The 18,481-nt window shown below is 38.1% G+C and overlaps 1 protein-coding gene across 2 annotated transcripts in view; it reads right to left on the minus strand.

Moving 5' to 3' along the window:
* The window catches only part of UBE3C (ubiquitin protein ligase E3C), a 200,002-nt gene that overhangs the window by 110,885 nt on the left and 70,636 nt on the right, over window positions 1–18,481 (minus strand). For both annotated transcript variants that reach the window (XM_049863367.1, XM_049863366.1), the window contains exons 7-13: window positions 16,884–17,037; window positions 16,235–16,455; window positions 15,608–15,762; window positions 14,647–14,834; window positions 5,924–6,010; window positions 765–922; window positions 388–620 (exon numbers count right to left, since the gene is read on the minus strand). In XM_049863367.1, coding sequence (XP_049719324.1) covers window positions 388–620; window positions 765–922; window positions 5,924–6,010; window positions 14,647–14,834; window positions 15,608–15,762; window positions 16,235–16,455; window positions 16,884–17,037 — 1,196 coding nt within the window. The remainder of the gene's footprint in view (window positions 1–387; window positions 621–764; window positions 923–5,923; window positions 6,011–14,646; window positions 14,835–15,607; window positions 15,763–16,234; window positions 16,456–16,883; window positions 17,038–18,481) is intronic.

The following is an 18,481-nucleotide window of genomic DNA, read 5'->3' on the forward strand; positions in this document are numbered from 1 at the left end:
ATGAAGATATTTTGAAATATTTTTATTCAACTTGCATTAAATTAATGACCTTACTCCACCTTTGTTAATCAATTTTTTAAAAGATTCAAAACCAATAATAAAGTCTTTGAGACCTTTTAGAGAAAAATAAACATCACAGAAACATTTAAATTTTATTTATACATTATCACAAAAAATTTACAAAAAAAGACACATGTAACAATATAAAAATGTTTCTAAAAAGACTCAAATGCAAAATCATCTTTAAGAAAAAACTTTTTCTTAAAGTTTTCCAAAATAAAAATTATGCCTGAAACAAACCTGTATTTTTCTTCTGATACGAATCAAACCAAACCAAATTCGAACATTATTTGACCTCAGTAAACAAAACATATATATACTCTCTACCTTAAATAACTGAATCCATCGTTTTTGTTCCATCTGTATACAGTGTTGCATTTCAGAATTAGTAGTGACTCCAACACTTCGAAATGCTGTAACATATTCTTCTCGAACCTCCGGTTTTGTTTCCGGGTGAGCCAGCTTGATGATCCCTAAGCAGGCGTCTCGAAGGCATCGAGACAACACTACTAGCTCTTCCAAAGTAAAGGGCATCATTGATGATTGTCTCCGACCTACAACTGAGAAACGACAGAATTTTCTAAGGATTTTTTTTTTTAATTTCTCAATAGGCATTGAAAGGTTAAGACTTAACATTTTCTAAACAGTCTGTGAAAACTGATAGGCCATGGGGCCAACAACAAACTGATTTCTCAAATTCTTACCTTCGATGGGATCACCGAAGAATTCATTATCATGTATAGAAATTAACGAATGACTAAACAAAGAGCTAAAAAGATAAAACAGTGGGATGATTCGACTAGAATCTTCAAAAGACATGGGAGAACCCCTTGATATCACCTGAAGCAGTGGCACCATAGACCTTGAATTGGGGAAAGGGAGGAAAAAAAAAGGCATTTTAAGATTAGTTTTAGTTTGGGAACTAATTAAGACATGAGAGCAAATATAATCAGGGAAGATGACATTTACATAGCTGGCAAGGTCACTGTAAGGATCTAGGTCACAAATAGTACAGATTAATGAAAACAGCACACCGACCCACTACAATTCACTGAAGAGCTTGCTACTAATGTTGTTCAGATCATTTTAGTCACTGAGAATGAGGCAGTGGCCCCAAGACTGAGACCCTAAGAAGAATGTTATAGTAGCAATGCACATTAAAGACACATACTTTACTTTTAGGATGAAACTGTCCCGTTATCTTTCTATTTAAAATTATCCCTCTACTTAAGAATTTAACAAAGGCAGGTCGTTCTGGTCTCATGAAAAATTAATCCAGCTATGTACGGCACTGGGTATGGATACTTAGGAACATACAAAACAGTTCAATATGGAACCCAAATTAGAACCCTCAGGAAGAAGGTTTTCACTTTTCTATACTGGGCCTTATTTCTGTTGTGTAAATGTATTCACTAGCTCCCATTACTGCTCCTACTCTTCCTGCTAAGACAAGTTACCATCAGAGAACAGAGACTGGAGTCCTGCCTCTACTCTGAAGTAAGGCAGGTGTTTAGAAATCTTTATAGTCTCTTCTATACCTACCAAGAGCTGTGATTCATTACATTTACTTCTCCCACCCAGAATTTGTTCCTTTCTCTCTCAGTTAAATCGGGCTCCTTGTCTTATTCAAAATTCAGCTACTAGAGGTTCAGCTATAAGCTCTTTTCAAACTATAAGGCCCCAGGTCTCCTACAGCAAGTCAAACCAATCCTGGGTTAACAGGTGTTCTGTGGTAAGATCACCCTTTTATCTCTTCCATATACATTTACACTTTGAATACCTCTTTCCACAAAACTATATATTCTATGTATGTAATTATATATGTATATATATACCTAACACCATATTAAAAGTAAACCTACTTAGTGCCGTCGAGTTGATTCCAACTCATAGCGCCCTATAGGACAGAGTAGAACTGCCCCATAGAGTTTCCAAGGAGCACCTGGCGGATCTGAACTGCTGACCCTTTGGTTAGCAGCCGTACCACTTAACCACTACTGCCACCAGGGTTTCCGGTATTATTTATATTAAAAGTAAAAGATATATATTAGATGAGATATGGCCTGGATCCACAAATTACCAACAAGCTGGCTACCACTGCCAAAAGTTATGCAAGACAGCAAAGCGGAGATTAAAGCCAGACAAATGTCCCCTCTATGCCTAGCTGGGACTTGGGTGAACTTGTACAAAACACATGGTGCTCTAAGGTCTCCTGGTGTGCAGTTCAAGGAAGGGCACTGCCATCAGAGATGCTTTGAGAAGAGGGAACCCAGATGCGCTGCCCTTAACGTTCGAGTACAACTCACTCCTTTCTGTAGTCGCAGCGCTTAGTATCTACGCTGCGCTGACTCAATCAGTGTACAAAAGCTACCCATCCAGAATAAAAACACAGTGGGGATACGTGAAAGGGACAAAGTACAACTGTCCTACCTCACTGCCAAAGCCAAGATGACAGAAAAAGGCTGTTTATATGGAGGATAAGGGAGGCATGGGGGCTGCCTTAACTGCACAACAGTGGCGTCCTGTAACTGCCAAGTCCTGTGAGAACAGGAGCCCTCTTCTATTTTCTGAGTGACTCCCCACCATGCCTAGGACTGGGCCATCCACACAAGGGTATTCAGTAAAAACTGTGCTGACATACAGAAGAAAAAAAGTTTACAGTCATGTGTTTTGTTAATATTGATAAAAAATAATGGTCTGTACCTTTTAGTTGGCTTGCCACTAAATGCACAACTACAAAAATAACAGAGAATATTGATGAACATATACTACTTAGCGGAACACTCTGTTACATGGTATAGGTAGAGTTAATCAGTTACAATGTGGAGAAAGTGTTTCTTGAATCTAAAAAAGTGATACAGCGGCTTTCAGCAGTTAACCCTGCAGACAATCCTTGTACGATAAATCACTCTCATCATCACAGCCATCTGCTATGTATGACTACACCGGTACGCACAAAACCCTTACACAGGGTTCTGTAAAAAAGATTCGGGCAATTAACCAACTTTCATTTTCTTGTTCTCTTTAAGCCTCTGCAAAGTAAGCAATAGGAATTAATCAAACTCACTTTAACAACAGAAAACTAACAAGAAGGGCCAAGATATCTGACTATGGTCGCACCCAGCCAGAGCTTAAACGAGACATCCTCTATTTACTTAAAGATAATAAAACAATGTTAGCCTAGGAGTCAAAAGGACTAAACAACTGTGGGGCTCACTGAACAGGCAGAGGACATATGGGCGAAATATATGTCCTGTTTTGGTAAAGCAGTGTCTAATTGAAAATTGGCTGTAAGTTCCTTCATTTTCAACAAAGAGGAAATTGGCTGATTTCAATAGCAAATATCAAGAACTTCGTACATGAATTAGAATATTATTTGCAAGATGCCCGATATACTGAAAAAAGTTGAATTATCTATTTGGAAATAGTCTAATCTGTAGTCCTGCCTGACTGGGGCAAGGAACAGGCACTGTTTCAGTTATGGGCCACACACCATCTGTATGTATCAGTAGGCAGATTCCACTAAATCAAAATCTTGGGAATAGAAGAATTAATATGCACTTTAACACTCCCCTGATGACCCTTACGCACACTAAGACTTAAGAGTGCCTACTATTCAAGTCTTGGTATAAAACTATTTTCAAATTAAAAAAAGTGTCATTTCCAGAAAATAAGATATTTCATTTTAAATTTCATTCCCAATGACGAGACACATATATTTTAGGATTGTATTAAACCCTAAGTTTTTTGAGGGACTTGATTCAATGGTAAACACTTAGTATCTAAAACAATATCTTGAACATTGTGGGGATTCAATAAATATTTGCTGATTGGATAAACGAATGAACATTCTATTACTTTTTTAAAAAATGAACCATATTGTAGTATGCTCAGATCTGAATTGTTCACTTAACTTTTGTTATGATTACTTAATAGAAACTATTTTAATAAATTAAACAAGTACAAAGAAACTCAAATTTTCAAATTGTCTTTTAAGAAATGAGTTTAGAAAAATTTGTATAACTGTAACAACTTATAAAATAATATTAACAATTTAATTAATAACATCCCATTTTTCTTTCACACATCATGACTCCGTTTCCTCACCAGGAGACAAATGCCATAAACAAACAAGCAACCATCAGGCAGACAGTATCTCTGTTGCTAAGCTGGGACACTTATACAGGCAAATGATAATTTCCTGTCCTAATGATTCCCAGTCTCCTTTGGCCCTAAACAAACCCGTCATTCATGGAAGCCAAGGTTGGCAGAGTCATAAGTGGCTGAAAGGCAAAAACAAAACAATCACCTAAAATCTTACATTTTTAATTTGAAAACAAAAGGACAGAAAATCATTTTTCTAGATACTAAGGGACTCTAGGTTTCTTGCACAGCTCTACTTCTACCACTGACCTGTTGATACAAGATAAGCACTTAACCTTTATGAGCTTCATCAGTTCCAGGGGCATCAATAAAGCTCCCTTTACCCACTTAAAATTCTTTAAAAATTAAATGAAAAAACATGGAAGCCATTCAGGTAATGCTGTCAATAACCTGACATTCCCTTTTATGAATAAGAATAGTTTCGTAGATACTATCAGTTCCATTCACACAGGGAACAACTGTGACTGACAAAGTGTTTTAATAAATTTAACAAGTACAAAGAAACTCAAATCTTCAAACTGCCTTTTAAAGACATTAATCATAAAATTATATAATTATAATTATGAAATGCGATGATCTTTTTTCTCTACTAAAAAGCTCAACATCTAGAAATCTCAACACAAGATTTTTCAGTTCCACTAACATGTCAGAAACCAAAATAGATTGCAGATGAGCATATATTTAAATTCCTCCTTCCCTCAAAAGGAGCCCTGGGTGGTATAGTGGTTGAGAACTCAGCTGCTATCCAAAAGGCTGGCAGTTCTCATCCACCAGCCACTCCTTGGAAAACCTGTAAGGCAGTTCTACTCTGTCCTATAGGGTCACTACGAGCTGAAATCCAAACAACAGCAACAGGTTTGGTAATGGGTTTTTCCGTAAATAAATAAATAAATATATATTTCTTCCAAACTTTTGTGTCTAGAAACAAAAACAAACAACACCCTGCCTTCAAAACTGTTGGCCCTAAAACCCGAGACACACCTTTACTTTATCGGCTGACCCATGGCTCTCGGCAATTAACAACGGTGGCTGCTGTTATTACGTCCACACCGTATGAGTTGCTTTTTGGAAGTTCTATCTTCAGTCACCTGAGCTGCACACTTGATTCTCTCCTATTAAATATGGGTTAGCTTCGACTTCTGAACACAGGGGAGCTTTAACAACATAACAACGGGCTAAATGAGTTTACCATAAAGGATTTTTTAATGTGAAATTCTCTGCTTATCACACATTCAATTTAAATATCCAGATTAAAGATTCTACCCTTCAAATTACAAGATAATTCATATATGAAAAATCAAATTATTTCAACAAAAGTTTTTTTAAAAAACCAACATCTACATTATTTTATTGGTTCTAATGTTTGTAATCAAGCTGTACCTTCACTATCAGAAAAAAAAAGATGGTCATATGAGAAAAAAATTTCAAGTGTCTGCCGTTTAAAAAATGGCTAGAATTTTTAAACAAATTTACATTCAGATAAAGGCATATTCTTAATAATATTTACAGATAAATATTTGTAAAATTAGGCTTTAATTTTTCTTTTTGTGGAAATGAGATGATCTAGCAATTTTTTTCTTCTCATATGAAACAAACCAAGTAGGAATAGTACTTTAGAACTTCTTCTTTCAGTATTTTTTAATTAGGCTGCCACTTTTCAAGCCATGAAGTTCAACTTGTAAGACTGTATAACACATACCCTGTGATCATGCGTGTTGTCATAGAAGATATTAGAAACCAAAGATGTCTCAGGAACCTGGCATTAAAGGCTAGGCTGTAGAGAAGCCTAAAAAGAGGAGTGGGAAAAATAAGTAAGAACCAGCAAATATTCACGCACTATATTTGTTTTTTTAAAAATAAAAAGCTATAAAGATAATGTACAATTTAGAAACTATTCATATTAACACACAAATAATAGCATGCTTCTTACAACAGGCTGTTGGATAACTATAACAGAAATATTCTTCGCACACGAAGTACTGGAAGGCATCGTCCTACCTTTACGATTACAGAGCTAAGAAAACTACAAGGTGTTGCTGTGAAATGTATCTACAGATGTAAAGGTACAGGTTGTCCCGAAGTTCAAGTTGAAGTTGTTGCCCCTCTATGTATCTCAATACATTAATATACTGCAGTATGATGCATTACTAACATTACCACTAGCAACAGACATTTAAATTTTCTAAAATATTTAGTGACTGTTTACAAGTCACCATTTTTTAAACAAACACATAAAAACATCTTTTCTTTTATGTTAACTTCTAAGAATAATATAAATCTAAAAACATATTTTAAAGGCTTCTTTTTAAAAAACCCTCCTCTATAATATGGATATGATTAAAAGGACTAAGGAACTTTGTGGATGAAGGGTAAAATTTAACACTAAATTAGCTCTGTGTTGTACACTTTGTTTTTGTTTGCCTTCGAATTGATTCCCACTCACAGCAACCCCTTTCGGTTAGCAGCTGGAGCTCCGGTGGCACGATGGTAAAGCACTTGGTTGCTAACGGAAAGGCTGGTGGTTTGAACCCACCCAGTGGCTCCTCGGGAGACAAGGCCTGGCAATCTGCTCTTGTATAGGTTACAGCCTACGAAATGCTATGGGCAGTTCTACTCTGTCACATGGGATCACTGTGAGTCGAAATTGACCCCACAGCACCCAACAACAACATGTTGTATACTAATTTCTGTAACAGGATCCACCTTCTAGTCACAATGCTATAATCATTTAGCCAATAACCCTTTTAATTTCTTCAGGAAAAAAAATTTGCATAAACATCCCTCCATTCCCTCCTCTCAGTGGCTTAAAACAACACAATTTTATATTTTTAAAAAATTTTTACTGTGCGTTAAATGAAAGTTTACAAATGAAGTCAGTCTCTCATACAAAAATTTATATACCCCTTGTTGCTCTCCCCCTAACGAGACAGTACACTCCTTCCCTCCACTCTATTTTTGTGTCCATTTGGCCAGCTTCTGACCCTCTCTGGCCTCTCATCTCCCATCCTGACAGGAGCTGCCCACATAGTCACATGTGTCTACTTAAGCCAAGAAGCTCACTCTTCACCAGTATCATTTTCTATCCCATAGTCCAGTCCAATCCCTGTCTGAAGAGTTGGCGTTGGGAATGGCTCCTGTCTTGGCGAACAAAAGGTCTGGGGACCATGACCTCCAGGGTCCTCCTTGTCTCAGATCATTAAGTCTGGTCTTTTTACAAGAATTTGGGGTCTGCACCCCACTGCTCTCCTGCTCCCTCAGGGGTTCTCTGGTGTGTTCCCCATAGGGGTAGTCATCAGTTGTAGCCAGGCACCATCTAGTTCTTCTGGTCTCAGGCTGATGGAGCCTCTTGTTTATGTGGCCCGTTCTGTCTCTTGGGCTCATAATTACCCCTGTGTCTTTGGTGTTCTTCATTCTCCTTTGCTCCAGGTGGGTTGAGACCAATTGATGCCACTTGCTAGCACTTAAGACCCCAGACGCCACTTTCCAAAGTGGGCTGCAGAATGTTTTCTTAATAGATTTTATTTTGCCAATTGACCTAGATGTCCCCTGAAACCATGGTCCTCAACCCCCCACTCCTGCTACGCTGGCCTCTGAAGCATTCAGTTTATTCAGGAATCTTCTTAGCTTTTGGTTTAGCCCAGTTGTGCTGACCTCTCCTGTATTGTGGGTTGTCTTTCCCTTCACTTAAAATAGTTCTTGTCTACTATCTAATTAGTGAATATCCCCTCCCCTCCCCTCCCTTCCTCCCAACTCTAGTAACCATCAAAGAATATTGTTTAAACTATTTTTTGAGTTCTTGTAATAGTGGTCTCATACAATATTTATCCTTTTGCAACTGACTGATTTCACTCAGCATAATGCCTTCCAGATTCCTCCATGTTATGAAATGTTTCACGGATTCATCACTGTTCTTTATTGATGTGTAGTATTCCATTGTGTGAATATACCGTAATTTATTTATCCATTCATCCACTGATGGGCACCTTGGTTACTTCCATCTTTTTGCTGTTGTAAACAGTGCTGCAGTGAACACGGGTGTGCATATATCTATTCACGTAAAGGCTCTTATTTCTCTAGGATATATTCCAAGGAGTGGGATTGCTGTATCGTATGGTAGTTCTATTTCTAGCTTTTTAAGGAAGCCCCAAATCCCATTTCCAAAGTGGCTGTACCATTTTACATTCCCACCAGCAGTGTATAAGTGTTCCATTCTCTCCAAAACCTCTCTGAACCCGTCGCCATCGAGTCAATTCCGATTCAATAGTGACCCTATAGGACAGAGTAGAACTGCCCCATACAGTTTCCAAGGAGTGCCTGGTAGATTCGAACTGCTGACCTTTTGGTTAACAGCTGTAGCTCTTAACCATTATGCTACCAGGGTTTCCACAACCTCTCCAACATTTATTACTTTGTGTTTTTTTGGTTAACACCAGCCTTGTCTTGCTGGAGTGAGATGGAATCTCACTGTAGTTTTGATTTGCATTTCTCTAATGGTTAATGATCATGAGCATTTCCTCATGTATCTTTTAGCTACCTGAATGTCTTCTTTAGTGAAGTGCCTGTTCATATCCTTTGCCCATTTTTTAATTGGGTTATTATGTCATTTGATTTCTTGACTGCTTCTTCCATAGGTGTTGATTGTGGATCCAAGTAAAATGAAATCCTGAACATCAATCTTTTCTTATCATGATGTTGCTTACTGGTTCAGTTGTGAAGATTTTTGTTTTCTTTATGTTGAGGGGCAGTCCATGCTAAGGTTGTAGTCTTTGATCTTCATCGGTAAGTGCTTCAAGTCCTCTTTGCTTTCAACAAGCAAGGTTGTATCATCTGCACACTGTAGGCTGTTAATGAGTCTTCCTCCAATCCTGATGCTGCGTTCTTCTTCATATAGATAATATACTTGGTATAGTAATTAGATAAATTACTGAAGATATTTAACTTGGGGTTCTACTTGTAAAGGTAAAGAAGTGGTAGGTTCTTTCCACATACTAGAGTAGATTAAAAATTACCCACTAAGCTTTATTTAGCTGTGACCACCCTACAAGTTAATTAGTAAAAGGCAACATTTTTAACCCAGGTCATAAACTCAAGTCAGTTTTCCACACGGACTATTTAAGTTACTAAAGAGAACACAGTGGAAGATACCAGCTCACACACGGGACGTAAAGGTCACTTTAACAAGGCATTTCTGATGCTTACTTTCTATGTTAAGGTGTCACAGGTAAAAGAAATAAGACAGGCACCCAATGACCCATTCGACAATTCTAGCATACAAATGCAAATGTGATACTTTGTGTATTCCTGCTGAAAGTATGACTTAATTGACAAAAGCTATCTTAAAACAGATACATAATTGATTATACTGAATAAACTGATTTTTTTTTTTTTTAAAAAAAGCAAGCATGATATCACAGGCAAAGAGCTAAATTCACTTATTTTTCTGTGCAGATATCTCAACATTTTTTTCTAAAATACTACTTTAAAAATTGTTTCCACAAACATGACTAAAATATAATAATACATGCTGTAAACACAACAAACCATAAACCTGTATTTTTCTCCACTTAAGTTAAAGTAGGAGATAGGAACTTATCAAGCAAGAGCTAAAGAAAATTCATTATCAGAGCATATCTACCAGGGCTTAGAAAACAGATGTGGGGAGAGCACTACACTTCCAGGGCTCACAACTTTCTAAATCACCATGATTAACAACTTGACACAATTCAGCTGGTTCATTCTATTAGTTTCTGGTAGAAAAATCATGTATTCAAATGCATTCAAAGCTGATGGATGATGCTGTGTGATTCGATGTATTTACATGAAAGCTGCAGGCAAATTATAACATTGAACTTTCTGAATGCTAAAACACTGTTTAAAACTCAATTTCAAAGCTTTTAAATCTGTCAACGGAGCAAATCAGCCAAGCCCACAAAGAGTATGCCAGTCTCACCACCTTAATATAAATCCAACTCCTGAAAATCAGCTTAAAGTGCTACCTTAAAACATAACATGCAAAACATCTAAATTTTACTGAAAGCTGGTATGACAGGTGAACTCTCAGTATATGGACTCAGGGAAGGCTTCTGAAAGATGATTACCTTAGGCTGAACCGTAACAATTTAGCCAATAAAGGAGACCGACATATGCAAAAGGAGAGAGGTACAAAACCGCATGGAAGCACAAAAACAGCACCACAGGATTGGAAAAAATGCCAGTAATTAAGCACGCTTGTGGCAAAAGGTATTCCGTGGCTAGAAAAGTTACAGAGGTAATGTTGGGAAAAAAACCCATTGCTGTCAAGTCGACTCCAACTCATAGTGACCCTACGGGACACAGTAAACTGCCCCGTAAAGTTCCCAAGGAGCACCTGATGGATTTGAAGTGCAGACTTTTTGGTTAGTAGCCACAGCACTTAACCACTACGCCACCAGGGTTTCCGGTAATGTTAGAGAGGTAACCGAATGCTCAATAATGAAAATGAATAAACTAAGGATTTTTAGTTTTTTCCTGAAATCAAAAGGAATCCACTGAGGGGTGTTTAAGCAAGAGAATGAAATAATCAAGGTTATTATCTCTGACAACTCAGCCCGGCAAAACGGGACAAAAGGAATGTAGCAGTGACATAGCACCGTGATTGAACACGTGTGGGGAGTACTGAGAAGGCTTTAACCTAAGCCTAAGCTCTGGCAGCACTCTCTAACAGAACTTTTGGTGACAGTGGGAATGTTCTAGAACTGCCCACCAACCACATGTGGCTACTGAACACTTAAAATACGGCTAGTGCAACTGAAGAACTGAGTTTTTAGTTTTACGTAATTTTAATTAATTTAAGCTTAAGTGGCCCCATTTAGCTGCTCTAGGGGCAGTTCTACTCTGTCCTATAGGGTAGCTATAAGTTGGAATCAACTCAACGGCAATGGGTTTATTTTTTCTGTTTGAAATTAGCTCCCAGGCTTGGTATACAGACGAGATAGTGACAGAAAGAGTACATCTTGGGGGAAAGATGCTAAACTCTATTTTAGACACCGTAAGGTAAGTTCAAGAGGACATATCCTACTAAACAGGTGAGTATGAGTCTAGAGCTCCAGAAAGCTATTTAGGCTCAAGATGCAAATTTGTGAGTCCTCAGAATATAGCTGAAGCCACTTGAAGGAAAGAGGGTATCCAGGGAATCAACTGAATTGAAAAGAAATGAAAAACTGAATAGGAAAAAAAAGTCCAAGAAGTTTAGGTAACAGTGAAATACAGAGGGTAAAGAGAAAAAGATCCAACGAAAGAAACGGAAAAGTCAAAAAGGTAAAAGAAAACTTATGAGAATATGGTACATGTGAAGCTAACAGGTAAAAGAGGCTCAAGAAAAGGAATAAAGAGAAACGTCAAACATCACACACAGGTCAAAGTAAGACAGGAAGGCTCCTGGGCTGAGCACAACGTAGGTCAGTGAGGAAACATCCCGGGTAGCTGCCCTGTGGACCAGGTGAGCAGAAGAGAAATGAAGACAGTGAACAGATGTTAACATAGTGCATTTCGGTGCTTCGCATTGTCAAATATTATGATCACAAATTCGTTAACAAAACAGTAAGATATTATCCACTAAGAATTCTAATTCTTACAGGGTTAAAGCTGTTTTTCAAGCTACCTACTTAAAAATCTTACTTTCCAATTTCAGTTCTCTAGATACTGGGATGGATTTTTTTTTTTTTTCTGTCTTACGATACAGTTAATATTTACACATATTTTTTTAAATTACAAGTTTTTTTAAGGAAAGAATTTTAAATCCAAATATTTATCCAGACTTCCCATGTCCAGTAGTAAGATTTATAAATTTCATCTCTAAAAAGAACTAGCAGTTCATTTGTCACTTTAACTTAAAATATTTTAGGTAAAACACATTCACCTGATTCAAAATTCCAACAATATAAAAAAGTATACCGTCCAAAGCTCCTTCTCCTCCAGGCTTAAGCCCCCAACACACATGGGCAATCACTTTATTAGTTTCTTGCATATCCTTCCAAGTTTCTTTATGCAAATACAAATGTGCATTTTTTCCACTTTTCTTACATAAAACGTGTCATATACATTTTGTTCTGTATCTTCCTTTTTTCACTTAAACATGTATCTTGGAAATCTTTCCATTTCAATGCAAAAAGAACCTCCTTTTCCTTTACACATCCTGACAATTTTTAACAGAAATTAAAACTGCAAACCCCAACCCTGAAAATAAGAGATACTAATATTAGTCAAGGGGGAGGTGAGAGTGAGCTGTCTGCCTGAATATTTACTGATTGTCTTTTAAATACTTTTTTTAATTAAAAGCAGTTAAAATCTACAACAGCTGAAGTAAAGCCTATTTGCTCTTTCATCAGTTATGAAAAACACTGTAAATACTTAAAACCTAATATACTCAAACTATAAATAAAACTCCTAGAGAACTTTCTTAGAGGAAATAGGTGCTATACTCATAAAGATTAGGATGCCTTACAAGGCTTCTTTACTCATTAAGCAGTTTTGGGACTTTTGAAGTAGTTCACTGATAAACCTCAGACGAGAGCAGTGGTACACTTAAGCCCAGTAACTACTATCCAGAGAACTGGACTTTTTGCTATAACAACAAAAGAAGTGTCCTAGTTCAGCGATGAGCCTCAGATCTCTCACATACTGCTCTAATGCAATTAGTCTACAAAGAGCCGATTGCCTCATCGAGGGATCACAGTTTCACTGACACCTTACTTCCTCCAACAGTAATAAATACCAGTGAGCTACGACAGCAACGAATCAGTCCGCTGCATTACGTTTACAACGTAGTTTCTACTGATTATGCTGTCTTAAGACACATTTCATTTCAAAGAATTCTTTCCTCATCAAGGGAAGAGCTCTTTTCATGCTATGGGATGACATTCTCTAAAAACAGAAGAAACTTCTTTACAGGTAACATACATCATCTGATATAACCACAGGACCTAATTACTGACAGCATCTTTTTCCAATTTCTCTGTATAACATTACATACTTGAAGAACTACTAAACATTCCTGCACGATACTCTACTAAATATTTTCTATTAAGTTCTCAAGAAAACTCTACTATTCTAAATAAGAGGGAAAAAAATAGTTCAAAATCATCATCACTATTATCTAAGCACAAATGAGCCATATTTTAAGTTGTATGTTTTGTTTTGTTCCACCAAAAAGATTATTTCAAGGTTTATGACCAAGCCAAAGTCACAGAAGTCTCCAATCACATCTAAACACCTTGAGGGGCCGAGCTGCTGGGGCAAAGGGCTGGGGACCATAAAAAATAAATAATTTCAGAGTGCAAGGGTAAATTGCCAAGGAAAATCTGATAAAAAGGGTGCAATAAGAAAAAAAAAAGATATGTAATATATTGGTTCTATAAGGCAGATACGAGCCCAACTTTCTTAAATGGGTGACTAAGGCTAGTTTCTTATTTCATTCCCAAGATGCTATGGAAATATGTGCTTAATTGCTTTGTTAACATGTAACAGGGCCCTTCAGAGCCTCAGAGGCTAGGGGAAGGACTGAGTCACTATCAGCTGGTTTAGAAAAAATAAAAAAAACTTAGGTTTTCTACGAAATGCTTGGAAATTGGAATAGTTCTGTATCACAGTCTATACATAGTTCTATATATATATGTATGTATGTATGTATGTAAATACATACACACACAAAAATAAAGGATTTCATTTTACTTGGATCCATCATCAATGCCCCTGGAAGCAGCAGTCAAGAAATCAAAAGATGCACTGCGTTGGGAAATCTGCTGCAAAGTATCTTTTTAAAGTGTTAAAAAGCAAAGATGTCACTTTAAGGACTAAGATGTGCCTGACCCAAGCCATGGTGTTTTCAATCACCTCATAAGCACGTGAAAGCTGGACAATGAGTAAGGAAGACCGAAGAAGTATCGACAAGTTTGACTTGTGGTGTTGGTGAAGAATATTGACCATACCATGGACTGCCAGAAGAACGAAGAACTCTGTCTTAGAAGAGGTACAGCCAGAATGCTCCTTAGGAAGCAAGGATGGTGAGACTTTGTCTCACATACTTTGGACATGTTATCAGGAGGGATCAGTCCCTGGAGAAGGACAACATGCTTGGTAAAGTAGAGGGTCAGTGAAAAAGAGGACGATCCTTGATGAGATGGACTCACACAGTGGCTGCAACGATGGGCTCAAGCATAACAACCATTGTGAGGATGGTGCAGGACCAGGCAGTGTTTCATTCTGTTGTACACAGGGTCAGTATGAGTCTGAACAGACTCGACGGTACCTAACAACTACGATTACCTATCAAATAACAGCAGATAAAACCGACAGACGCGGATTAAGGACCAAAGCAAACCACCAGGGAGGAAAGCATGTTTTCTTGAACACTTTAGCATTCACTACGTATTAGGGTGTACTTGCCTGACTTTGGGTACCATCATTCGATGCTGTACCATTAGCATATGGCAGATGGATGCCATCATTGTAAAGACTTCCTCGCTCGCTGAATCCCTCCATACCATGTTTAATAGAGTGTTTGTCTGCTGTTTCGTATCCAACTTTTTCAGACATTCCTCTGTTATATATGGTATTGACAGTCGACCATCCTCCTAAAAGCACAGTAGAAAAATCAGTCAGCTTACAGTGAAAAATTCTTTTACGGTAAAGATGTTCTACTAGAACTTACCTCTACATCACAAACATACATAAAAAGTATTTTTGCTCAACTAAAAACGCAGAGTAGCATTATTTAACCATCACTGATATCACAATGAACACGTGAGTATCCCAGCAATGAACCCACTGAAGTAACTGGGGCCCCTCTAGAGGTCCACAGGCAGGGTCTGCATCACCACCGACTTGCCCCGGCATGGTAACACAGCAACAGCGAGTACTCAGTTCCTGTCTACTGATATGACAATATTTTCAGTATGTACATCTTAAGAAAAATTCATTTCAAATTTTTTAGATGGAATTGTACTAAAGCTGCGTGCACATGTAAAACCATTATCATCTTCTGTAACAGCTCATTTATCTGAAACATCAGTTTAAGCAAAATAGGTCAGAACATTAAAAAAACAAACTCTGCATTCTATACATACCTCTGTAACATACAGAAAAAGGTAAGAAGAATCTGTCTATAAATCACTAGGATCTCTGGGGCGGGAATATCAGGGGTGAAGGTCAAAGGGGACTTTACATGGTTCGAATGTTTTACTACAAGAATGCTTAATGCATTACTGATAGAATTAAAAATAAGGGTATATACAACGTTAGAAAAAAGGCTTTAACATCGGATGAGCCTGCACACAGTATCATCCTCCTCTGACACACGGGCACACAGTATCATCCTCCTCTGACACACGGGCACACAGGAGCTTACAGGGCTGCCCAGCTGCTTATCTGCGTCTTCGCTCTCATCTTCAGAACCACTGGCTGAATCGTGACAGCTCGTGTGGGCAGATGAAACCGGTAACTGAGACAGGAAGGTCTGCAGTACTCGTAAATATACTAGGAGTCCTTCCTCAGAGAGGGTCCCTTTGTAAAACAATCAATATAACATATTTTAATTCAATGTTATAAAAACAAACACACAAACCTGGAAAACTCAGGTATCATTTTTCTCAGAGAGACATTTCTGACCAGAACTTACTCATTTTTAAATAATAGACACATTATATAGTTAGTGTACGGGAAAAACATCCTTGCACTCTCAGAAGAGCTCTTCCATTTAATTAAGAAAAATTCTCTTTTTAGTCTGTATGGTCTTATAAGACATGTATCTAAATCAGACCTTTTTATTATACTTGGAAATTTCCATGAGAGATACTGCCCATACCATAATCCTTTAGCAAATACACTCTTCAAAGCAATCCCCACCACTGGAACCACTATGACATTTATCATTCTCTCTACTTATCCGCTAATACTGTCTGAGTTTTAGTCCAAATATATCTTGTATTTCTAATACCGTCTGAGTTTTAGTCCAAGTATATCTTGTATTTCATACCCAAATAACTTTCGCCAACAGTTAAAACAAAGTAGAAAAGCCACGGTGCTCCTGCACTGGTGTCTGAACATTTTCTCTCTATCAACAAGAGTGCACTGAGAAAGGCTTCGTAAGGGAAAGCTGTCTGCACATCCGCTAACGCCGGAAGGAGGAAATGAAAAATCTGATCCGTAAAAGGCGCTGCCAAAAGCTCCTCTGTGAAGGCTGTAAAAACTTGTTGCCTGAAAAAGAAAAATGGAACCTTTTCACAAGATCAAAACATATGGTTCATAAAATCACAGATTAAATTTCAAAATAAACTTCTAAAGAGATCATCTACTATTCTAACTTATCTGAGGTTAAGCATTTATCATCAACTAGGTCAACATAAAATGGACTCAATTTTGTGTCTGTCCTATTAAGAAAACTCATCAATTTTTTGTATCTTTTTACAGCTACTAGAAAGCACGTATAATCAGGTCATCGGAATCATGAATTTGTTAGGGTACAGGTCAAAGAGAAAAAGTATATTTTCCTCTAAAAGGAGTCACACTACTGAAGTAAAAATCTGATTTTAAAGTCTATATTTAAAATAGCATCCCAAGAACAAGTTACCGTTAGATACAGATCTTGGGAAATCACAAAATCAATAAATCTATTCCATTCTCACCTTGCGCCTTCTGGACAGGAGTTGTAAGTAAAGTGCAATGGTTTTAGAACGTTCTCCAGCAAAATTTTTGCTACAGGAACTCGAGATAAATCAGAATATTCAATACTTGGTGGAAGCTTGCTGTTAATTAACAAATAGAGAGACCTATAATACCCTAAAAGAAAGGAAAAACATATTTAAAATTTGGCACCTTTTCTTTGAATGAGGGAAAACTTATCAATTTTTACATGCATTTTACAAATCTCTGTAAGTCCAAATTTAAGCCAAATTTTCTTTAACTTTTTAATTAAAGAAAACTTTAAATAAAAACAGAAGTAGCCAGAAGGGTTATAACCCCAGGTACTTATTATCCACCACCAAGAACTAACAATTTATGTCCAATCTTGTTCCATGCATTTAATTCTGAAACATACCCAAGATCTCATGTAATCTCATTTCTAATTGTTTCAGCATGTATCTGTGTACCCTCGATTAAATCCAAGATATAATTATTTCAGCATATATCTCTCAAAGATAAGGACCATAATCCGAGCACTGAGGAAGTTATTTTTTTTTAAAGGCAGCCTCTATGTAAGTAGAAGCAGCCCTAGTGGTACAGTGGTTAAGTGTTCAGCTCCTCACTGAAAGGTGGGTGACTCAAACTTACCAGCAGCTCTGCGGGAGAAAAGGCCTGGTGATCTGCTCCCATAAAGACTGCTGTTGGGTGCCATGAGTCGGTTCTGACTCACAGCAACCCTGTAGGACAAAGCAGAACTGCCCCGTAAGGTTTCCGAGGCTGAAATCTTTACAGGAGCAGATCACCAGGTCTTTTTTCCCAAAGAGCAGCTGGTAGGTTTGAACCACCGACCTTTCAGTTAGCAGCCAAAGGTCAACAGCAGAGCGTTTAACCACTGCACTACCAGGGCTCCTTCCTGTAAAGATTGCAGCCCAGGAAACCCTATAGGGCAGTTCTGCTTTGTCATATGTGGCCACTATGAGTTGGAATTGACTTGATGGCACACGACATGTAAGCACAAGCGACAACTTTTCATGAGCTTTACTGTATTTTCTTTTCTAGGCTTTTGATGGGATTTCTGGCTGTGCAGTGAACATAAACTCTCTTATCACCAATGACTGAAGTCATATTTTTTTCTTTAGGAATATTTGCCCTTTATTATAAAATAATAAGAACAATGTAGATATTGCTTATGAGCATCTCCTTATTCTACAGTCATATCTGGTAGCACGCAGCAGCATCGCTAGGGTCGGTGTCTCTCGGGGCTGTAGCTCATGGTCTCACTCCCCCCATGGACCTCCTCCTATGTCTCGCTCCCCCCAGGGACCTCCTCCTATGTCTCGCTCCCCCCAGGGACCTCCTCCTATGTCTCGCTCCCCCCAGGGACCTCCTCCTATGTCTCGCTCCCCCCCAGGGACCTCCTCCTATGTCTCGCTCCCCCCAGGGACCTCCTCCTATGTCTCGCTCCCCCCAGGGACCTCCTCCTATGTCTCGCTCCCCCCAGGGACCTCCTCCTATGTCTCGCTCCCCCCAGGGACCTCCTCCTATGTCTCGCTCCCCCCAGGGACCTCCTCCTATGTCTCGCTCCCCCCAGGGACCTCCT

This window comes from Elephas maximus, chromosome 20 (genome assembly GCF_024166365.1).
Source record: "Elephas maximus indicus isolate mEleMax1 chromosome 20, mEleMax1 primary haplotype, whole genome shotgun sequence".
Taxonomy (NCBI): Eukaryota; Metazoa; Chordata; class Mammalia; order Proboscidea; family Elephantidae; genus Elephas; species Elephas maximus.